General features: G+C 39.6%; 1 protein-coding gene across 1 annotated transcript; it reads right to left on the bottom strand.

Annotated features, from left to right (window-relative positions):
• Window positions 1–1827: 1827 nt before the first annotated feature.
• On the bottom strand, window positions 1828–23573 carry LOC101851032 (solute carrier family 28 member 3; the record flags this gene model as incomplete). Its single annotated transcript, XM_013081254.1, is given in 12 exon segments — window positions 1828–2008; window positions 2913–3050; window positions 4360–4485; window positions 7566–7734; window positions 9676–9815; window positions 10392–10517; window positions 11510–11671; window positions 13670–13861; window positions 14506–14647; window positions 15170–15346; window positions 17192–17481; window positions 23377–23573. Coding segments are annotated over 12 exon segments (2040 nt in total), but the record flags the coding sequence as incomplete, so codon positions are not given.
• Between the last annotated feature and the right edge of the window lie 1542 nt (window positions 23574–25115).

Genomic DNA, 25115 nt, shown 5'->3' with positions numbered 1-25115 from the left:
CTTTCTCTCTCTCTCTCTCTCTCTCTCTCTCTCTCTCTCACACACACACACACACACACACACCTGGGTAATAATGACTTCACGTTTACATTTATTCACAGTATGTATTTTTGTTTATCCTCCCGGGACTGTTTAAACTCACCATATGACAACAAGAGCTAAAAACGAAAGACACATGAACAGTGGGCTTGATGCTAGGTCTCTGAACATCTTTATTTTGCACTTTCATTGGTTGATTATTTAAAGCCAGTAAAGTACAGTTATATACCTTGACCTTAGATACAATCGACAACGTCAATGAAAATTGAAAATAAAGGCAACAATAAAGCCATTGACTTTGTTCGTGACAAAGCTAAAAATTGCTATGGTCACTCAAACACAGAATTATGTACATGTGTCCTCCATGATAAAGTTAGACAAAATAAAATATTTACCATTTTAGAAGAGACAGAAAAGATTTAAGGAATAACAGAAAAAGAAATGCTGTCACCCGTGTACTCCTTTCTGCTCATGAAATACAAAACAAAAATAGTATGTTAAAAGAACTAGGCAATATTGTGTTATGGCATCAGCGAAGCAATTTTTCCATTAACAAAAGACAGAACTTGTCTCGAAGTGGATATAGGAAATATTCATAACATCAAATATGCCAAAAACACAGTTTAAATAGTTCATCCTCAAATGGGACTGAAATTAAACTAGATATTTTTTCTATAGAGAAGAAAACAAATTGAATGATAAATATTATTTCTTTTAAAAAGTGAAAGCAAGCAGTGAATATCCAAAGTGATATCATAAGAAAAAGGCAAGGAAAGTAAATAAGTTCAAACATTTGACTATCGAGGATATTAAACATTAAATCTGATGGCAAATTTACTACAGAAATAAAACGAAGAACAGCAATAGGTACAACCAAGAGTTTGTTTTTGTAATGAGTCAAATCCCAAAAAATACATACACCTCAAGAACAGAAGAAATACAGCTTGAGAAAAATTATGTTCAGTTTTCCCTTCTATGCAGATGTTAAAGCTGTACACTCACTTTAGATAGCGAAAATAAACAGGACAACAGGAATATGATTCTCTTGGAGGCTGTTTAGAATTTCATGGAAGGAAGAGAAATCAAATTAACCAAGCAATGCTGATAAAAGCAAGGGTGAGGTGATCAGTAATTTGAAAAAAACAACAACCCACACGCACACAGTAAGAAATGTACACATATGGTTCTAAGCACACTTGGGTCGACATAAGGCCTTGAACATCTTGCCCTCTTGAAATAATAAAAAGCAAAAGAAGAAGAGGTTGACCAGGAATACATTATTGTGAGAATTTGAACAGATGGATGACTAGAATAGATCAGGATAATATAGGGCATTTGATGCAACTGATCGGAGAAATGATTTAGGAACAGTGATCTTGAAATCTTGTTTCAGATTTGGCACAATAAGACGAACAACAAGAATAACAAGAGAAAGAACAACAACAAGCACAAGGACACACCAATTAAAGAAGAAGAAGGAGAAGAAGAAGAAGAAGAAGAAGAAGAAGAAGAAGAAGAAGAAGAAGAAGAAGAACCCAGGGACCGTAATATCTCATCCCATAACGCAGTTGATTTTATGTATATGTCTATTTTATCTACATAGAACTCAGGGTCACCCCCCTGCCTAACAAGCAACCAAGTACTGAACTCGAAGGTCTTCATAATCTGTGTCCTGACTAAAGAAGCTTCAGTTCTCAAAGATATTGTCATTACATATATGTAATAATAATATACATACATAGATACAGTGTACATTTATATTGATATATCAAGCAAACAATTACTTACTGGCAAAACAGGCAGTCATACAGTTGGCCAGGTTTCCAGCCACTAAACTGCCAAAAGCCATTGAGGCAACCCATTTCTTCCGCTTCGGAACCAAAGAGAACATGATGCCAGATACGACGGCCACGTTCAGAAAACTGGAGAAGCCACATAGGCAGTAGGTCACGATAGCTTCAGAGCGATCCTGTAGAGAACAGAAAGGTGAGAGGGTGGGGTGAGGGGGGGGGGGTATAGCAGTATGTCGTGGAGTATGACTCGGGTTACACAAAAGACTAAGGAACTGAACAAGAGGTTTCTTTACTGATATTAACCCCCCCCCCCAAAGCACACACACACACACACACACATACACACACACACACACACACACACACACACACACGCACACACACATATACACACACACACACACACTCACAAGCACACACACATGCACAGACACACAAATAAATAAATACATAAATACATAGATGCAATTTATTTTTAAAAAGATTTACATGAAACATAAAAAGAACTAAAAATAATCTCATCAAAAGAGGGTACAATAACTAGTCAACTGAAATCAATATCTAAAATCAAGAAGTGGAAACTAAATAAATAAAACCTTTATAAAACACCATAAACGATAAGCACATAATAGAAATCAGTGAACAAATAAAATGCCCATTGTACAATTTATTTTGTTCCCCAGATTTTGCTCAAAACTATATATAAACAAAAATGACTCAACGGTCCTGTTTGTGTGGCATCGACTTGGAGAACTACAACAACACAGTACAAGAACAGACTCATCCTTTCCGTTACATCAGAATTACAAAGTTCTATCTGCTCTTTACCCAATTTTGAGAATTTTGAGGTACAAAATGTTTGGGTTTCACAGCATGTCAAGCCTTTTCCAATGCAGTTTTTTGAATATTTTGAAAACGACTCTTAATATTCTTACGAATCTTTTATAGACCAGAGAGAGCATTTTTTTTTCAGACCTCATGGTCTTAGTTACTCAAAACGGCCAGAAATGTCAGATAGAACTTTGTAATTCTGAGGTAACTATTTTTCTCTACTGCCTGTGGGAAGCTACATGGACTTACACTGATAAAGCCGTCTTTGAGAGTGACATTCCACATGTCAAGAACAAGGTCATCTCGTGTTTCGGTAATTGGGCCTGTATAGTTGGTGGCGAGCATGTACTGAGCGAACTTCATTTTGTTCATCTTCATTTCTGCAAGCTGAGGACGAGTATGGAAAACGATACCTTTTTTTTCTTGTTTGTCAAGCATATTTAAGATTTTTAAAAAAAATTTTAAATTTTTTTTAATAATTTTTTTTTTTTTTTTTTGGGGGGGGGGGGGGGGGGTAATTATATGCCTTTTTGTGAAGTTTGTTTTGTTGGAAAATATTGCAATACAAGTAACTTAAAAAGTATATTTTCAGGAAGCAAACTTTCCCCTCCAATTTGCGTTGATTTGAGACAAGCCAACATTTTTAAGGAAGCGTGTTGTGGTAAAGGTCTACGTCAGCCCTCAACTTAGAACGTACTTGGCCAACCACTCACACCCAGCATGTCCACTCCCTGTGCGGCTAACATGGGAAGCGACTGACTGAAGTGTCTTTAGGCCATTCCCAAAGGGGGGAGGGGAAGATTAACATCTCGAGTTCTTATGCAGAGTAAAATTGTAATTGTAAATGGGCTGATTCAACAACGTCATGCTCATAACTGTGCCTGTCCTGCAACAGGGAACTGCCGCTTTTTCTTTCCAAATCCTTGCCTTACTATAGTCATTTTTCCTCTACATCTTTTGTATGTTTGTCACTCTCTTGTGACCCGCTATTTCCGGGATGCCTTGATAGTCGAAGCACACTTTGTGCTGCTGAAGCTAGATAGGTGAGCAGAGTAAGTCTGATTCCCTGTAAGGACGTTTCTGTTGACATCCACCCCTTGGTGCTCATATGACCTTAAGCAGAGACGAACGCCGCAAAACCTCTACTAAAACAAACATAACATGGGAGGAGCCGTGACTTCATGCGAGGAAAACATACTAATTAAGAATTGGGTGGCTGAAGGAGAACTTTGTCTGTTATTTCTAATCGACACCGCGACCCCCCTAAAAAAAAATATTGTCGTGGGCTTCTGAATTTCACAGAGACAAGTTATTCTATCATTGTTACGAGCACTATGATTATTATTGTTGTTGTTGTTATTATTATTATTATTATTACTATTATCATTTTTATCAACATCATCGTAATCATCATCACCACTATTTATTTTTTATTATCATTACTATTATTATTATTATTATTATTATTATTATTATTATTATTATTATTATTATTATTATTATTATCATTACTACTACTACATATCGATCGATCCATCCATCCATCCATCTATCCATCCACCCATCCTTCCATCCATCGTTCTACCTGTTTACCTGTCAACCTATATCTACTTTTATCCATCTCTCTGTATGTAACTATCAGTCATTACTTCTTGTTTCTATCAAGCTGTTAGTAATGACCATAATATTATCGTACCTTGAAGAACGCGAACACGTTGTAGATACCTATACGGTATCCTAACAACATGGCGACATTCCTGCAGTCCTCTGGCTCCACGCCCATCGCCAGGGCAACAGGATACAGCAGGTAAGAGGAGATGTACTGAGGACGACACAGAAAATGAGACGTCATAAATTGTTTTGCGTTGATTTTTCTGGGTATCAAAAAAGTGGTTAACCTTTTCGCTGCGCTTCGAGGCCGGTTCTATAATTCTAGAGTAATACCTTAAAAGACAGTGTAGCCTGTGTTTTTAGATGAAACTGGGTAATCGATTCCACCTGATAGTTTAAAACATGGTGCACATAATTTCTTAGCCTGGTATCGATAAGGCCATGAAATAAAGTCGGGAAGTGTTTTAAAGATATTGAAAGATACTGCCTATTACGAGACAGAAATGTGTTGTTGTTGAGTTGTTTGTTTGTTTGTTTGTTTGTTTGTTTGTTTTTGGCTGCCCTGAACAGTGTACGAAGCTGGGTGTACTTTCTTTTAAAATAAAACTCCATAATTCTACCAAATGTATCAAGACAGCCTTGGGTCAGGCATGGAACGGGTTAAAAATAAACCCATAGCATTGGCATTAGCGTTTTTGGGGTACCCAGCTATGGACAGCGAAAGATCTTTTCAGTTTATTAGTGTATGAGCGCTTAATCAGCTGTTTGTATTGTATGCTTCCCGGGAAGCTGAGAATTTCAGAGTTTTCAATGTTCTGTTGGGATAATAATATAGTGTAAAGCGTACAGAGCTTGCTGTTGAGATGGGGTATTCTCTATACAAATGCTATTTGTTATTATACAGTGGTGTCCAAAAGAAACTTGAAAATATAATCACCTAGTCATCGTGTTAAAGCATCGCATTGCCTACTCATGCAGCATACTAATTAAAGCTAATTAAATTCTGCATCATCAGAGAAATTAATGGATCATCTATGATAAGAGACGCTTGATATATGGTCACTCAAAGTTGACTTTAAAAAATCAAGCTTGGCAAAATTGTGCGAAATCAAAAAAAAAATAAAGTTGTCTCCTCGCGTTTATTGAGGAGCATCAATATTAATAGAATAGACATACTTTACATATCCAATGAATGGAGAATTTTGTATTACAATACACAATATTATTATATTCTATTTTGGTATTTTGTCACGATAGTTTTAAACAAAATGGAAAACAAAGTAATCACAAATACCATGCAAAACTTGGACTTAACATTACATTTGCTCGTTATTATTTTGCTTAGGAGCATTAGTTTATGTAGAGCACGAACCCTTTGAGCATCAACTGTATTTGATTTTAGACCTAACTATCTGTAATTTCTTCCCAAATGTCAGAGAGAGTTATAAATTAAGGGTCTGAAATGGGAGCAAAGTCGCGTTTCTTCAGCTGCTGTTTCATGGTAATTCACTCTTCACATACCTGTAGGATTCATATCGGGGCTATTTACTGGTAACCGTTGAGTTGATTTGGTTTCTAAAGAATCAACTTGCGGCATTGGCTCTATGAGAAAGTTCTTTGCTATGGAGATGTCTGCTTGAATGACGCCATGGCGAAAATAAGGGTAAGACATGACGCTCCTGCACTTGCGAGATGTAGTCTGCTAAACCAAGCCATCCAGTGATTCTCATGAGGGAGGGCCTGTTCACCCCCCCCCCCCAGACCACTCAAAAACCATGGCAGTTTCGTGGCCTCTTTTCTCACTGAAAGATGATTATGTCCAAAATCTAACTAACACAGTCCATGTGTCTGTAAAAAAAAAAAATATTAATGAACACACGTTAAGTCTAGCTTTTGTGTGGTATGTGTAACTACTCTGTTCTCCAATCTGTTAGAAAATATCATGGGAAGATGCTGTTCAATTTAGAGACAATAACATTCTCTTCTCATCTGGCATTCTATGCATTATGTCCATTCCATCAATGTTGATGCACTTCCATATACGCGAGAATACACTTTTGCGTTTCTATGATTTCGCACAACTTTTACAAGCGTGAGTTTTTAAGGTCAAATTTGAGTGACCATATCTCGGGCGTCTCATAATACAGATGAAATATTCATTTGTCAGATGATGCAGAATTTATCCAGCTCTAAATTGGCACGCTGCATGGGCGTGTAGTGCAAGCCTATAACACGATGATTGGGTGATTACATTCTCCAGTATCTTTTGGACGCCACTGTATTTGACATGGATTGTCTAAATATTGTCTTTGCAAACTGGAAGGATTTTTCAGGTTCCACAGCTCAAAAGTTGTAGTCTGGTGTTCAGATAAATTGTTCTACTGTGATTAACACGGTTTTGGAAAACAAAATAATTAAATGTGTACCCAATTCCCCCTTTTCGACAGGCTGACTGTACATAGCTCTGGATAGAGTTAGGAGCTTTCCTGGTACACAGCTGTGCAGTCACGGTCAGCCAGTTTTTGACAGAGTTGTCAACAAAACCAAGTTTGCTCACCATTGTATTACTTTTTCTGAGCATGTACGCTTTATTTCGATTACTTAATCGTGAATGTATAACTATTTCTCACGTTAGCATAAGACACAAAGGTAAACTGAATTTCTCAGTTTGCACCTGGAGGAATATACAGGAAACTTCAGAGACATTGTTACCTTTATCTTCAAGTTGTCGATCGATTCCTTCGCAATCTCCAAACTAGCTGAGAGTGTGTAAACATGTACTGAATTTATTTCACAATTCGCAACTGGAACGATATCAAGGACGCTTCGTACAAATACCTCTATAGTTAAGTTGTCGATTCCTACTCGATCTCCAAATAAATCAACCGAGTGTGTGTCAAGGTAAACTGAATCTATTTCACAGAAGCTCACACCTGGTATAACACAACCAGGACACTTCACAAGCGGATAGTTAGAGAACGTTAGGAGTACGGCCTTGGCCAATATTTATAGTAACAGCCATCTTGTTTGTGTCATAAATCAGTGTTCTTCATTCTGAAAAAAGACTAAAGAAGTTCCAGACCTACTGTCTCACTGTCTGATCTGAAAAAAAAGTGGAGTAAAAAAAGAAAGCTTTTTTTTTTCATTTTAACAAAATCTTATGATAATGCGTATTGTATTATGTATGTTAAAGAATAGGTCAACAAAAGATGGCTGCTACTATAAATATCGACCAATGGCGTACTCCTAACGTTCTCTAACTATCCGCTTGTGGACACTTCGGATACCCACCTCTATAGTTAAGTTGTCGACTCCTACTCGATCTCCAAACCAGCTGAGAGTGTGGTTGACCCAGGCGATGAAGGAGTAGAAGGCAAAGAGCACGACAGCAATGTTCCCAACTACGGACAACATGGTCATAGCTCCCGTTTGTGCTGCATCCATGGCGTTGATGTATTTACTAAGGAAAAAAAAAACGAAATAAAAAAAACAAAACGAAACAAAGGGGATTAACTCATAAGGGACATACTGTTTCATGCACCTTGTAAAAGAAGAGTAGTAATTTCATAAGTCATATAGTTGGATCCTTTTCAGATTTTTTTTCTTTATCCAAATCTTTAAAAAGGAAGGTGAAAAAAGTTAACTTACCAATAAGAGACACTGCTTTGCAAATAAGCTGTTACAATAACATGTACGTAGATTAGAATCTAAATTAGAATCTACCTATTTGTCTATCTTATGCCCACTCTATGTTTCTCCCCCTCCTCCTCCCCCTCTTTCTCTCTCACACGCACACACACATACATACACACGCACAAACCCATACACCGAACACACATACTCCCCCCCCTCTCCCTTCTCTCTGTGTGTTTACACACACACAGACACACATGTTGTTGCTCGTCCTTCGCGTATGAAGATGACCCTGACTTCACAAATTGGTCTATTGACGGTGACTGTGGGTCCGGAGATGGCTGATTAGTCCTATCCGGGCTTGGAAGGTTCACCCACATTGTGGGCACGGGTAGTCTCCTGTTGGACTTGTGGTGGAGACAGGTCTAGACTTGCGCACGTTGCGTTTTTGTTTGGCCTCGGCGATTCGTTTGGCTTCTGCTGCTTTTGGCTCCCTTCGTTAGATTGCATCGCCACAATCTAGGGCCAGCGTTTTCCACGAATCGTTCAGGATGCCAAGTTCCTTTAAAGAGACTTTGAGGCAGTCCTTGAAACGTTTTTTCTGCCCTCCAACTGAGCGCTTGCCAGGGAGCAGCTCTCCATACATCAACTGTTTTGGCAACCGGCTGTCCACCATTCTGATCACGTGGCCTGCCCATCTGGCTTGCGTTTTGTGAAGGATGGTGTAGATGCTTGGGGTCCCGGATCGCTCTAAAACAGCAGTGTCAGGGGCTTTATCCTGCATTTGGATGGGGAAGATTTTACGAAGACAGCTCAGGTGGAATCGATTGAGCTGCTTGGCTTGTCTGCTGTAGACAGTCCAGGTCTCGCTGGCGTAGAGAAGAATGGTAAGAACCACTGCGTAGACCTTCAGCTTTGTGGAGAGGCTGAGTCCTCTGCGCTCCCAGACCTTCTTGCGAAGCCTCCCAAAGGCGGCGCTGGCCTTGGCACACACACACACACACACACACACACACACACACACACACACACACACACACACACACACACACACACACACACAAGAACACACACAGGCATACTCACACGCTCACACACTCACATAAATAGGTATATACAAACTTCAAAAGTTTCAAGGGGGTGCCATTCCATAATTTGAGTACGGGTATAGGTATGCACTTGTGTGCGTGTGTGTGTGTGTGTGTGTGTGTGTGTGTGTGTGTGTGTGTGTGTGTGTGTATATAAGTGAAGATGAACAGTAGTAATGAAAGGAAATCAAGTGAGTTGAATAGACTTACAAGCACCATTGTTACTTCTTTCTTTCAATCCGAGTTCGTGACTTTATGTGGATTTATATTTAAGACCCCAATTATCTATTAGTGCAGGACACATATCTACAGTGATACCTTTAATTGTTGTATTAAAATATGTTTCCAGACAATGGAACGCCAGTCTTGTTATTTCACTGTGATTTCAATCATTTATTTTTTCTCCTATATAACGGGAACAGATTAAGTCTGTTTTGAGTCCACGCAACGGCAATATAGTCAAATGTCCGAACTGTGTCTGGTTTTCAGCATTCACAGGTCCTAAGAAGCATGCACGATTTTTAAAAAATCCATTCGTTCGTTCTTAATATCATTTCATTATATCGCAGTATTTCAAAATATTGCTTAAATATGGAAAGGATCAAGCTATTTACTGAAAACAAAACGCTCTTTCTTGATGCGAGCAAATCCAAAAACGAAATCAATCAAAATCATCCTACCCTTTTTCATCAATGGAAATCTCCTCGTTTTTCTTTTCAAGATCCTGTATTTTTTTCGTCTCTGGAACCATGAGCTTGGCTACAGCAAATGTAGCCGGTGCGGAGATGAGCATGGCGGGGATGAGAAACTCTAAAGACACCTGTAGAATGGAGTATGCACATAATATACACTGATTAGTGGAATGTGTGGAATCCTGGTGAAATCAGGCGCTCTTCAAAATAATGAAATCGATGAAATCGGCAATTCTCCTCCGCTCTGGCAACTTTTATCGAATTTCTGATGGGTTTTTTTGGCTCAACACCTTTTAAGTCCCCTTAAAACTTCACATTCCCTTGTGGATTTTACTGAAAATGTAAATTTTCAGTTTCTAAGGACTCTCAAATTGTGCAAGCTTCCAAACTTGGGAGGCCTTTTTTTCGCTTATTGCGCCTCTACATCCAGGAAACTTCCATCTCCTCTAAACGTAACTCCTCCCGACTTCTATTCAAGAAATATGGGTGTTTTTGTCCGGAAAACAAGATAAGTTAACACGTTTCAAGATTATACCAATCACTCCACTTGTCCAAAAATTGACGAGCGTGTGATTCTACCACGTCGTGACACAAATACCAAACAGGACGGGATGGGAGCCGCGTGTTGAGGCTTAAATCCGAATATCAATATCGCCGTAAGACACGTACAAAAAAAAAGAGAAGAATGTGTGCCTTTTACTCACTCCCATGGCTGAAAGGATGGCGAGATAGGCTCCGCCAAGGGATGAATACACGGACACAATGACAGCATACAGCTCCGACCTGGTAAGGGAGGGAAGGTAGGGCTTCAGCACCATGATGGTCGTGATCTGCACGTAAGATAAGATCAGAAAAGATAAATTTTTATTGTCAAGATCCTGGCACATTGGTTTAGTGTTTCACCACGTACACACGTACACACACACACTCACACACTCACACACACACACACACACACACACACACACACACACACACACACACACACACACACACACACGCACACAAACATGCTCACACACTTGCAGATTTACAGTCACACGAATAATATAAATTGACCCTAATATAAAATATAATACTAACATGGAAGATATATTTACAAATTAATATATTTGAGCACCGTGAGAGAAAGAGAGAGAGAGAAAGAGAAGAAGAAAGAGAGAGAGAGGGAGAGGGAGAGGGAGAGAGAGAGAGAGAGAGAGAGAGAGAGAGAGAGAGAGAGAGAGAGAGAGGGGGGAGACAGAGAGACGGAACGGGAGTGGGGGTGTAGAGAGAGATTATTAGTTCAATTGGTTAGACATTTAGTTAGTTAGTTAGTTAATTGGTTCTTCGTTCGTTCATTCGTTCGTTCTTATTAACATTTGTTCGTTCGGTCTTTTGGTCCTTCCTTTAGTTTGTTCGACTGTTCATTCGTCGGGTAGTTATTATTTCGTCCTAACCAACTATACGCTCAACCACTCGTTCCTTCATTGCACCTCCAACCCCTCCCCCTACCACCATTTTTCTTCTCTCAAAACGTCATTACCATTAACACTGCCTTTCTCACCCTGGACCAGGGTGTAAGCCTCAGAACAAACCCGTTTCGCTTTCCCCGATCTTGAGATAGATTCTGGACTTCATTCCTCACATCTTTCCACATTTCTTTACATTTCTCTCTATAGTCTCTTTAGCTTCTTGACATCATTCCATATTTTTCAACTTTTCTCTACATTTTTCACTAAAGTCCCTGTAGCTTCTTGAGATTATTCCATATATTTCAACTTTTCAGAACATTTCTCTCTATAGTTTCTATGATTCCTCTCCAGTCTCTCTCCAAACATACCCCTTCCAAAAAGATCCCGGTGGCCACGCAGGTTGACTCCACGGGGGTTGTCCCAAGAACAAACTTGAGCATCTTTCCGACGGCCTTGATGAGCCACTGCATGACGCCCAGGTAGTACAGCACCGTCAGTGCCGCGTTCATGAAGAACATGATAGGGATTGCCTGCAATGGACGAACGTTGGTTAAGAAAAAGTAAATTTTGACCCCTTCTCCATTCATGAAATAGATAAAAAGAGTCTGGGCACGTGACATCATAGCGACCCAAATGTGACTGTCAGAGCTGCGTTCGAGAAGAATATTATAGGGATTGCCTGCAATGGATGAACGTTAGTTGAGAAAAAGTAAATTTCGACATCTTTCCATAGATAAAACAAGATAGAAGTGTTTTTGCGTATGTCATGATAGTGCCCCAAATGTGATTGTCAGTGCTGCGTTCAAGAAGAACATGATTGGGACTGCCTGCAGTTGACGTAGGTTGGTTAAGAAAACATAAATTTCATCCTCTTCCCCATTCATAAAATTAGATGTTGCCACCAGCACTGACAGCGCCGCATTCATGAAGAACACGATAGGGATTGCCTGCAATTGATAAATGTGGGTATATTTTGACCCCTTCCCCACTCATGAAATAGATAATAAGAGTCTTGGCACATGACATCAAGGCCACCCAAATGTGACTGTCAGTGCTGCGTTCATTAAAGAATACTAGCTGGGCCCCCTTTCGAAGAAAGGAATGATCGGTGCTTTAATATCAACTAAACGTCACTGGCCTACTATATTTACACTCTACTGGAATAAGGAAATAAATCTTGAGAGAAGCAAAAAATTAGAAGCTCTAGATCTAGATCTATACTCCCAAAACAAAATGCGCCTCGCGAAGTATCACTTCCGGATTTTCTAAAATTACAGAGACAGTAGCGTCGCCTACAAAAGCGACCGTCGAAATAAAAATTTTAGCTTTTTGCAGCAAAACTGTCTCAAAACTGAAAAAAACCCAAGGGCGTCATGATCTGGAGAATATTTTAAAGAATTTTTTTGGTCGAAAACCGCATGTCGCTCGATGCAGCCATTAAAAAGTCTTTTGAATAGCAAAATTCGGCGACCACAAAAAAGATAATAGATGACAGGGATTGCCTGCAATAGAAAAAGGTGGGTAAAAGGAAACTTTTGACCTCTTCCACGTTCATAATTTAAGATAAAAGTGACTTCGCGCGTGATGTCATGGCGGCCCAAAAAGAGGCCACCAGCACTGTCCGCTCTGCGTTCATGAAGAACATTAATATGGATTGCCTGCAATTGACTAACATGGGTAAAAGTAAATGTGAGGCAGCGTGGTGTAACCAGGCGCTCGTCAGAACAATGAAACCAAGAACTCGGCATTTTACAAGGTGTTTGGGGCAATTTTCCCCCCTTTTCAATTAATGACGTTATGGCACCCCAGATGTGGCCTGCAGCACTGTCAGGTCAAGGCTGTGTCCACGAAGAACATTATGCTTGCAATTTACAATATTATGATTCGCTAAATGATTATATGTCTAAGGAAAAGAAAACAAGCAATAACAAGAACTAGTGAATCAGTAATTCTTCCCTTTGGTTTTTTAATCTTAAAATTATTACGCTTAATGAAGAAAAAAATGGAATAATGACCAAACAGCATTAAGCTTGCATAATGTTAAATAATAAAGTAAAATCTATAAATTCCTTATGGGTGGTGTGTGGGTACTCTGTGGTATGCTCCATCTTTCCTATAAAACATCTATCGTCCTTATCTCTCCTTTTTCTTTTTTTTTGGTGTTTGTTACTTTATTATAGAGGGTGTGGTGGCGAGCGATTAGTGCGCTCGTCTCCGAAGCGGAAAGTCCGGGTTCGAGCCTCAATTCGGACACGGATTTTCTTCGCTCTCTCCTGCCCACCCAGCAGTAATGGGTACCTGACTTCGAGTTTGGGAAGTAAAGGCGTCATGGAAAAGAACTGGCCGCCATACCACAATATGCCGAAGGCCCAGAAAGTTGTCTCACTCACAAGACAATCCTCAATGTCTGGATCGGATGCGGGAACAACTTTTACTCTCTTATGACACCTCTAAACTTCGGCACTTACATTATGATCTAATAGTGTTGCAAACACCTTTCAACTGTTCCTAAACAGAAATATCCATACCCCAAAGATGAGGTAATGGTCCCTGTAACTCTCGCCAAAGAGGAATCTAGATCCGTCATCCGCGTTGTCGAAAAACTCTTGGAATCGATCCTGGACCCATATGATGGCATCTCGCCCCGTCTCCCATCTGAGGACAAAGACTGCAGAGAGGAACTGGAGACCTATGCCCCAAATCACTGTGTGCCAGTTGACCTGAAACGATAGAATATTATACATTACATAAAATGAGTCCAGTGTCAGAAAAGCCAAAATCCCACCGTGATACGTTTTTACGGCATGTTCTCTGTCATACGCCGGGAAGGCATTTGGGATTAAAAAAAAACAACTATAATTTATTGAATACTTTTCTTTACTCGTGAAAGGAATGAATAAGTGATCGAGATGAGAGGGAACGCACGTTGACTTACAATAGAAAAGAATGGTTTTGGTTTGTTTTGTTTTGGTTTTTTGTTGTTGTCATAATTGCTTTTAGGAACACAGTATGAAAGTCTATAATGTCGGAAAGAGACGATGGCCGTCTGGAGGAAAGTTTGCAAAATACACCAGAGAAGAAAGGAAATACGAACAAGCATTTTTACCACAATCCGATAACCCCACATGTTTTAGCATTGTGAAATCCAAATCAGGTATACTGAATCATAACATGATTTGAGAAGAGTCTACGATTCAGCATACTTTGAGAGAAATTCATTATATTATTTATTCAACTATGTCATTACCAAATGCCGATACTAATAGTTTTCCGTATCTTGTTCGGCCACTAGTTGTTCTTCATGTTTTCAAGTCAAGTATTTAGATCTATTCAGCTAACTTCATGTACACATGTAAACACGTACTCTTCCAGGGTTCTCGGAGAGAAGCAAGGGTATGAGGATAAAGACAGCAAGTCCAGGCAGAGAGCGAAGGTTCTCTGGTTTATCTAGACCCTCGTCAATGAAACAATACACCATGGCTCCCAACAATGCACAGTATAGAAACCTGAGGATGAATTAGGCAATGTAAGGTGAAGAATTACGGTATAATATTTTCTAGTATAGTAACATCGCTAATAAGACACAGATAGATGTGAGAGTTAACATTTTGATATAAATCATATGATTTTGTCCAACGGATAAGATGCACCAACATTTAATTAATGCGGAAACACCATAAGCTTTATAAATGGATTTTTCCTTAATAACATTTAACTAACCTGTTTTTCGTCTGCACTCTTAGATTTAGATCCACAGTATTACAACGAGCAGCCTTTTTCTGATTTTGCACATTATGAAAAAGACGATTTTACGCCCCCATCGAAACAATTTATGTCATAGAGGAGGCGAGCTCTAACCTTCTCCGTCAGGGCCAAAACAGGCTGAAAGGTCACATATATCTCATCACATATAACATTTTACTCTTCTATCGACACAATTCAAGGGAGTCAGCTGAAAATAGAAAATATACACACAAAAGAAAAGTACCAGAATAAAGAAGACCACTGGGATTAATACTTGTACCAACCATCTGAGAAAAAACCTGGCCTTCTCCAACCAATGTTCATGTTTGTCGTTCAGCTCCTTTGCGCCGTAGAGTCTCCAAGCTGTGGAGCTGATATATCGGCTTATGGTTGACGAGAGGATGGCAAGAACACCAACGATGGTGCAAATCAGTAGACGCTTGGACCCTTCGCTTCCGTACCTGTGAGGAAAAAGTATTTCATGTATAGGGAAAAGCCGGGAGATTTCGGACACTTTTTTATGTTTTGCACCACCGCTCGCTTCAGGAACAATTTAAGCCTAAGAAAAATATTTCACCATTATTGATGGTCGTTTGGGCATCACCACTTGCGATATCAGCTTCGTGCATTATCACATTTTACCGCCAGAGTATCATATCTGAGGTACCCTAAGATGTCCGAAACCACCTCACTCTGCTGGAGACATCAGACAAATGTGAGGGAGACTTCGGACGAAAAGTAGTGACTTCCCACAACAGTGTGTTTCATGTATTAAATGGTATTTTTGAGAGACAAAACTTCGACATTGAATACATCTATATTTCTATCTTTTGTTTGAGGTGTGGAAATGTATTTCACATTAACTGGAAATCGCAGAAAACAGTGATCCAACCATATCTATTCAAACATATTCGTTTTTATGCACTTTTGTACGTTTTGACTTGAAATCTTCCTTTATTATTGTTAAACATAGCTCATTGACGCCCTTATTAACAAAATATACTTTTGGCAGTGATAAAGAGTGACGAAAAGTTTTTCTTTTTCACGTTAGTTTCCGAGTCTGTCAAAGTCTGCATTTGGAGAGAGCACGGCATTCATGGAGGCTCGCCATTTGCTAAACTATTATCACTATTTCTCTTTAAGCGATTACTTCAGGTTCGAATCCAGATAGGTGTATTCTTGATCCTGGGCTGTTTGAGGGGTTCTCATGGCTTCCCGTTACATTCTGACGGAAAGGAACGCAGAATCAGAAATTCGCCATCTCAAATAACCCGACAGTTATAGTGTTCCGGGAGGCGCAATACCATAACCAAATCAAAACAGCAAGGTCTACAGATTAAAACTGTAAACCAGAATTTTCTTTTTAAAATGATGTTCAAGTGTTGTACTTTGAGCTTATGAAAATGAAAGTCAAACACACTAGAGACTTCAATGAGAACAGAAACATGTCTTCACACCGTTTTGAATAGTCTTTTAGAGAAGAATTCTACACATCGTAGTCAGCGTCTGCACGACGCAAAAACAATGAATCATTAATTAGTGCATGCATAGCGAGTTTCATCTTTTTGTGACCTAAAAGGCTCTTTTCTTTTTCCTGACCTCATGTTTCCTTGTCATAGTTGCAGTCTGGGAAATACAACAATAACATCAACATAAGAATACGTTCTTAAAATTCAATTTTCGTCGTAACTCTGATTCCAGCTACTTTACATTAGTCGTCTGGAGACTAAGGGCAGTGTACAAAGTCACCCCACCCGTGTCTCCCTACATGGGGGTAGTAAAGGAAACGTGTACATGAAACAGACATCATGAAAGCACGTTTTAATTTTATATATAAGACAATTTCAGTAAGAGTTTAACGGCACTTGCAACACAATTAGGTCATATGAGAGCCTCAGAGAACGTAAATTCGATTTTCACGCAGATGTCAAGAGTTCGATTCCTAAGAAGGTAAGCTAGGCTTATTTTGATCTAGTAACTCCATATGTAAATGCTCTATCCAATTCCACCATGGTTGACCTGACGGGCAAAGTTCTATCTGCCCGACTCCCATATGATCTAAGGCGTTTTGATGAGATCTCGAAGGCCTAAAATCTTTTGTGCCAACATACGATGAAACAGGCGCTAGTGGGGTTTTAGGGCATAAGGAGATGTTGACATCACCTAAAGGTTTGTTGATTTGTCTTGCTTTTAAGAAGAATTGCCCAAAGGGTGGAAAAATACTGGTTTCTTCGATTTCATAATTTTGACGAGCGCCTGATTTCACCTCATTACTACACATTTTTACAAGGAGACCCCTGACTCACTCATAGCACATTGCGGTAACGAAGTAGCCGATGTATCCACACAGTAGAACAAACAACACAAGGTAGCCTCGAGTAATTTTGTTCAGCCATTCGTAACTGTGTCGTATCCCCTTCTGTAGAGCGATAACTCCCCGAGCAAGAATATTATCCCTCCGGTCATCGTCATCATCATCTAGTAACCAATCGTCATCGCTTTCATCATCATCGTCTGACGGGCCATCGGTAGTGGTCTGACCCAAACCTTTACCGTAGATTGCCCCAGCCTCGCTCTTTGGAGCTTTACGAGGCACCTGCAGATATAAAAGAATTATAGTCAATGGAACCTCAGTCATGAAAGTGTGCCAGTTTAACAAAATATTTGACACCGTGCAAAAAAACAGGTGCTAGTCAGAGTAATGAAATCGGAGCATCAAACGTTTTTCCGCCGGTCCGGTAGGCAATTTTTTCAATGCCTTTTTTTAGCTCAACATCTTATACGGTAATTCAAAAATACATTTCTGTGTGGACTTTACTGAGAAACGTTGATTAAGGCTGCTGTTTTTTTAACCTGTAAATTTTCAGTTTCCAGAGACACTTAAGTTTTGGAAGCCACCAAACTTTGTATGTCATTTTATTGCTAATCTTACCCCAGACTCCAGGCGAACCCCACCTCGTTCAATCACAAATATCTCGACTTCTATTCAAGACAGCTGGGTATATTTTTCATCTAAAGCAAAACAAATTTACAAGCCGTAAAATTTTACAAAAAAACTTCTTATGCCCCACCCAAAAAAAAATGACGATCGCCTGATTTACTTTGTTGTGAAATAAATTATTTGCATTAACTCATTAAGGACGCTCTGTTCCTTCGACAAAGTCTGAAGACACTGTAAATGCTGAAATTATATAGGTTTAACGCCTGCCCTGTCAACACTATTCGGTTATTTAAGAGGTAGGACCTCCGAGTTTGACATCCTTCTCCAAAAAGACCGAGCCAAATGGGAAATTCGGATAAAGTGCTTTGTCCCATCGACATAGCGTCAGCCCGAGCTCAAGCTCCAATCCCCGAACCCCCAGTCTCACAATTACGGGTAGGTATGGTAACCCAACCACTACATTTTAATTATTTGGAAACCATTATAGCATCAGATGGGAGATGTCGCACTGAAAATAAAAGCTGCATTTGCCAAGCTAAAGCAATCTTCCACGAAATGAAACAGATAATTACAAATATCAATCTGTCACTGGAAACAAGAAAAAGAGTACTGAAAAGTTACAACGAGCCAGTCCTATTATACGGGTGCGAAGCATGGACAATCAGTAGACAGCTGGAAAGAACAATTGAGGTGATAGAGTAGTGGTTCATAAGACCTATGCTGCGCATCCCATGGACAGTTAGAAAAACAAAAGAAGAAGTCTTGGTTGAAGCAAACTGCAGACGACAGCTTATGACGAAAATACGAAAGCCACAGGCAAATTTCATTGGACACACAATGCGGAAAGAAGCATTGAGGAAATTTGTAACTACAGGCTAGTTTGAATGAAAGAGAGGCAGAGGCAAATAGAGGGGAAATATACTGGACAAGTTGACAATATGGCTGGGAACAGATAGAACAACATACACCATCGCTACGACGCAAGACAGAGTGAAGTGGAGGTCCATGATCGCCTACGCCAGTCGGCAACGCACCGGACGAATGAATGAACCAAACCACTAGACTAAAAACGCCACTCTGAAGACACTGTATTGGATCACTTTAAAAAGAGAAGTATGACGTCGGTATTCATGCAGATTGTTCACTTCTGCTTTCTTTACTTGAAATCTAGAAAGGCATTCAACAAGAGATATGGAAATTTGTGTTCCTGATTTTGCTACCCTAGAATTACATAGCTCTATTTACCCAGTACCTAGTTTTGAGAAATTTGACACAGAAATGTTGAGCTTCACAAACTGAAAAGCTTTTTCGAATGCAATTCTTTGTACATCTTTATAAGGACTCCAAATAAACTTACTATTTTGATAGAACAGGCATAACATTTGGTTTCTAACCTCATGGTCTTAGTTCCTCAAAACAGCCAAAAATATCAGGTAGAGCTTTGTAATTCTTTGGTAGCGATTTGTGTATGATGGTTCATAATGTGCCGACAAAATTGCACCTGGACTGCTGCTGTTCGGCATTGAATATGTGTGCCACGTCGTTAAAGGGTAAACAAAATAATTTTAACAATGTCTGAATCTCCAGGCTCATATCCAACAATAACAGGGTCTCGGAAAATGCTTAATTATCATCCATCAACTAGTACGCAACGGTACATTAAAAACATCGCACAAAACATAGAGACATCCCTGAAAAATCTGAATGTGCGATTTAAAATTATAAACTCAGCACAAAGGCGTCATTAAAAGAAAAGATTTTAGAATTTTAAAATTATGTTTTATGTGTGTTACGGCACGCTCAACTGCATAAGGTCATATGAGCGCGTGGTATACATTGAACCTTTTCAGTTGGTAGAAAATTTTCATTTGTGCTCGGGTGGCGGCCGAAGCCTACTCTTATCGATTTTAGACAACCAAGGGCTCTTTAACGTGCACAACGTGCACACAGGACCTCCAAGATTTTTCCGCACTTGTCCGAGAAGGCTAGGAGTAGATTTTTCCTATCACAAGATCAGAGGTGTGGCTGAAAGACCGCAGTAAGAAGGAGTCAAGGAGTAGCAGTAGAAAGGCTGCAGAAAGAGTCATGAGCCTAGAGGAGGGGGCAAAGAAGGTGATGGGGTGGGGGCAGAAAGGGGAGAGGAAAGCAGACAACAGAACATTGCTAGAGCACAGGCAAGGAGGTGAAAGGAGGCAATTTTAGAGAATAATTGTTCCGTCGCTACCCAGATTCGAACCCGGGACCTTTGAAGAGAGGCGAACACCTTAACCTCTGGGCCCCTATGATAGAAATGGGGCTACCATTCAAGTTCGGTACTGATTTTCTAAATGATATTCTCTCCTGAGGGGGAAGGTGTAGTTTTAACTTGTTGTCTGTTTGTTTATTTCATATTGGTTTAGTTTATTGTTTCATTCTTTAATTCTTTCATATTTATTTTAATGTTCATATTATGTTTCGTTTTCGAAAACAAAAAGAGGTTTGAAGAACTTTTCACCTAACCTGATTGAGCTGTCGGTGATGTCTGTCTCTAGTCGAAGTTGTCCGAGTCATCTGCTTCCTGCTTCTTTAATCCCGTACAAATACCGAAAACAAACGTTGAGATCTACGTATACAACCTTACATATCTGATTTTGAGATAAATTTGAACTGTGAGGAGCATGCAAATTAAATAAACATGATCATGAACCATCATCATCATTGCATTCCTCACCCTGCACAAGGGAATAGGCCACGGACGAACACTTTCCGCCTTTCTCTATCCAGGGCTAGCCTCTTGATGTTATTCCCTGTCTTCCCACTTTTCTATTCATCAATTTCAATGATTCTAGTCCAGATTCCACGCGGTCTTCCCCTTGATCTTTTTACCCTGTGGATACCAATCCCACACTTTCGTTTTTATGTAGCTTCCTGAGAGTATGTCCAATCCATCGCCACCTCTTTCTTCCTACCTCATCTCTGTCTGAGATCTGTCTTGTTTTCCTAAATACTTCTTCGTTGGTGACCTTGTCTGTCCATCTGATCCTCAATAACTTTCTTAGACACTTGTTTAAGAAAACCTGGATCCTTTTTATGCAAGTCTGTGATGCGTTCCATGTTTCACATCCATACATCAGGACTGACTTCACATTTGAATTGAAAATACTCAGCTTTACCACGAACCAATAGGAAATAAATTATATACCGCTATAGAGAGATTAAGCAGCTAGCTTGCCAAAAATCCCCCTTGACGTAAATATCCAGAAATATGCGTGCATGTCTGACTAACATGTTTCTTCGTGGTTTGAAATGCACTTTTTTCAGTCTTCAGATGTCTTCTCATTTACTGCATACATGGCGAGGGTAGTTGGTACGGTGCTCTGGTGTGTTAGTCCACTACTGAACATTACGAACGACGTGTTCAAAAAGAGGACATAATATTATATAATATAGAATCTAGATCATTGGTTATCGGAATTTCAGAATTACAACAAAAAAAATTAATCTGCAGGAGAAAAGAAATATTGTTTAAAGGTTAATCATCATTATCCAGTGCCAGATCTGCGACTGACATCGGCTATCATGGTTCTCCATTCATTCCTCTAATCTGTTTAAAGGTTACAGGGATGAAAAGATTAGATTTCTTAAATAAAAGCGAGGAAAAAAACCCCTAACCAATCATTTCATGACTTTCCTTACAAGATCTTTTAAATTGGTGCATTTTGCATTTAAAGGTTGTTTTTATAAAAGCTATTTTCCGTTTTCGAAAATAGTTTTATTATTTGTGAATTTTAAGTTTAAAAAATTCCTTTTGAATGATGATATCTGTTCCGAGTTACAACATTCTAGTACATATTTTGTGCGAGATATTTAGAAAAAAAGTTGTACAGTTTTTTTATCACTCTGTATGTGACCGTTTTTCCTACTTATTAGGGCCCCTTGCCTTCAGGCAGCCACATTCTGATTTCAAAAGCACTGTGTATATTTTTATACTGCCTAGAGTATATTAATTTTTTGTCGGAATTTGTTTTGAATTCTGCCTGGGTGGCAGCCGAAGCCAAATGTCATCGATTTTAAGATCATCAAAGAATTGTACTTTAATGTGCGCAACTCGCACACGGTACCTCCGAGATTCTTTGCCTTTATCCGAGAAGGAAAGGTGTTAGATCTTACCTACCCTAAGATGAGGGGTGTGGCTGAAAGAGAGCAGTAAGAAGGCACCAAGAGCAGCAGTAGAAAGAGTGAGGAGTAAAGAAGAGAGAAGCCCAGAGGAGATGGGGGGTGGTAAAAAGTGGAAATGAAAGTAGATGACAGAACATGACTAGCGTACAAGAGAGGAGCAGAAGAGAATTATTTTTTTAAATGAAGAAAATATTTCCTCGCCGACAGGTTTCCAACCTGGGACCAATTGAATGACGAGGCGAACGCTGTACCTCTAGACCACAAGACAGAGCCCTCTTAAAAACTTTAATAAATGAACATAACGTTTCAAAAAGGAGCTCACTTAATCATAAATCATAGCTCAACGAAGTATACGGCATAGAAGACTACTTTAACCAGGTGGCCTTTGGTCACTTTCATGAACGATCTGCTGTACGCTTATCACGATTTTGGACAAAATGAATATCTTGATAACTACTACGAATTCATTTACGATTTTGATAAAGCAAACAACGAATTTTGGTTTCTGACCTCATAGTTTTAGTAACTCAAAACGACCAAAAACGAGAGAAAGGACTTTGTAATTCTGAGGCAGCGATACATCTACCCAGTAGTGAAGAGGTGAAGTACAGGAAGCCTGATTTGTCTGTCTGCAAGTAGTATACACACCGAGCGTTACTTCTTATTATTCTATGGAATTGAAAACTTGCCATGTAGAGATTCTAAGTGTGGTCTTCCTCGGTACTCTTTATCTTTTTAGAAGGCGAGCTTGTCATAAGGCGGAAACTTTTATGTAGGTGTTTTTACTCCCCGATCGAGACAGTTTAGGTAATTTAGGAGGCGGGTCACAACCCTGTCCATCAGTGCCAACCCAGGTTGAGAGGAATACAAGGTGCTAGCAGAAATACCTACCTACTTGATAAAAATCCCCTCCCCCCTCTCGAGAATCGAACCCAAATCTTCTGCGTACGCCGGTGTAGTGCTTAACCGTTATACCACAGATGCTGCTGAAAGGAAACTATGTACAGCTGGCATTACAAAGAGCTACAAAGCACAGTACCTAAAACAGAAAAATACCTTCTTGACCGGGACTTTGAAACAAGGTAATGAAAGATATTCTAAGAGAGGTTCTATACAACACTGGACAGACACACAAATTGTTCTAAATATTGTTATAACAGTGTCGAAGATACCCCCCCCCCCTCCTTTTAGGGTTTCTTGTTTTAAATACTGTCATGACAATGTTGAAAAAATCCCCCCCTCTCCTTTTGGGGGGAATGGGGGGGGGGGTTGTTTTAAATATTATCATGACAATGTGGAAGATATCCGCCTGTCTAAGACAACCACTTCTTTCTCCATAATGGGTGACCGTCTTGAACAATTTTGACCTTCGTTTTTTTTTTTCTTCTTTACCTTCGCTTTTTCTAAGAGAGGCTCTGCTGTCTGCGCTGCCCCTGACGGTTCAAAATCTAGGGTCAACTTGGTTGTCTCTTCGCCGTTGTTCTTGGCGTGGTTAGCATCGCCATTGACATCGCCTGTTTGGTTGTTCTGGAGCATGATGGCGTTCGTTCTGTAGTTGTCCCCCTTCTCGTCATTTGTCGCACCGTCCGCTGGAGAGAGAGAGAGAGAGAGAGAGAGACAGTACCGACTTTTAGAAAGACTTTTACGGCACTTGCAACACAATTACTAGGTCATATACGAGCCGATGATTAGCGGACCAGGTGCTACTAGAGAGTAATGTAGAAATAACAGAAAGAGGGGGAGATATGAATGATAGATGTTTGAAAGAAAAAAAAAACAACCTCTGCAGCATCCCCCAACCACTCATTGAAGAGACAAATGAAAGGAGACAAAGTTTCTAAAGCAGGATGGCTCATATTGTTTTGAAACATTTATTTATCTTTTTTTTTTTGGTCTTTAGTTATTGTTTGTTTGGTTGTTGTAGGTTTTGTTGTTTGTTTGTTGTAGGTAGGGGTGGGGATGGGGGGAGTAACGGTAACCATAACGTTTAGGTAGGTAAATTAAAGGTGTTTTTTTTTACCAGTCTATTGACACACATTTAGATCCTTAAGATTTGGTAGGGGGCATCGACCCTGTCTATCAGGGCCAACCCGGGCTGGGAAGGATACAACCTCTCAGCAGAAAGACCGAGATACTCGATATAAAAAAAGATTATCCACCAGAAGGGAATTGAGCTCGGGTTTTCTGCATACGACAGCGAAGCAACTAACCACTATACTACAAGTACCGGTAGGACTAAGTATGAAGAATAATGTCAACGTGCACAAATAAGAGAAAATAGGTTGCAATTAATGCTAGTGTAGTGTTCTACTTGTACTTTCATTCTACGATGCTGCATTACCCTACAAAGGTAACAATTTACTCATGAAGTACAAACAGTTTTCATCCCCTTCAAAAACCCTTTTCTCTATCCTTCATTATCACATACGTCTATAGGGTCCCTATTTTCTCAAATTATCTTCACAGCAAGTTAAACATATTATTGTTTAATTCACTTCTTTTTTTAAAGCATCCACCAACACACGTGCGGACTAGACTTAAAAGTGCGCAGATACACTAAGCATTTCAACATCCATAATGATATTATGTTAATGGATAGGAATCCTTACTGGTGCAAATTAAATTTTCAAATCAGCTTGTGTTACCAGTATACCAGACTTCGCCTACATATTATATTACGCTGGAGATGGGCGTTATATTCAGACCAACGCCCTTATTGTTTTCGAGGGGGGATATCTGGTTTGATGTTCCTTCTATATCGAGTGAGAATTGGATGCGAGCCTATGGGGTGAAGAATGCCAGACCACCAAGCACTGTAATGCCTTTAAATTAAAAAAAAATTTTTTTACTAATTATTAAGGGCATCATAATAAACAAAATGTTTGTCGCTATCCTCAGCGTCAGCCCGACGGTGACGAAAGGAACCAAGGACTCCCCCATAGTAAAAGTCATCATTGGCAACATACCGTTGTCAGTGTCCAATGATGAAATAGAAAAAGAGTTTAAGAAACTAGAGGGAGTGGCCATTCTTTCAAAATTTTATGAAGAATGTTATAGGGACAACGAAGGAAAGTTGACCCTGTTTAAATCTGGTAGACGTTTTGTCTACATTAATGTCCCCCCTCACCCTC

This window comes from Aplysia californica, unplaced genomic scaffold, assembly GCF_000002075.1.
Source record: "Aplysia californica isolate F4 #8 unplaced genomic scaffold, AplCal3.0 scaffold00122, whole genome shotgun sequence".
In the NCBI taxonomy this organism is placed as follows: domain Eukaryota; kingdom Metazoa; phylum Mollusca; class Gastropoda; order Aplysiida; family Aplysiidae; genus Aplysia; species Aplysia californica.
The sequence above is the reverse complement of the archived record's forward strand: the minus strand, read 5'-3'. Positions and strand labels throughout refer to the sequence as shown.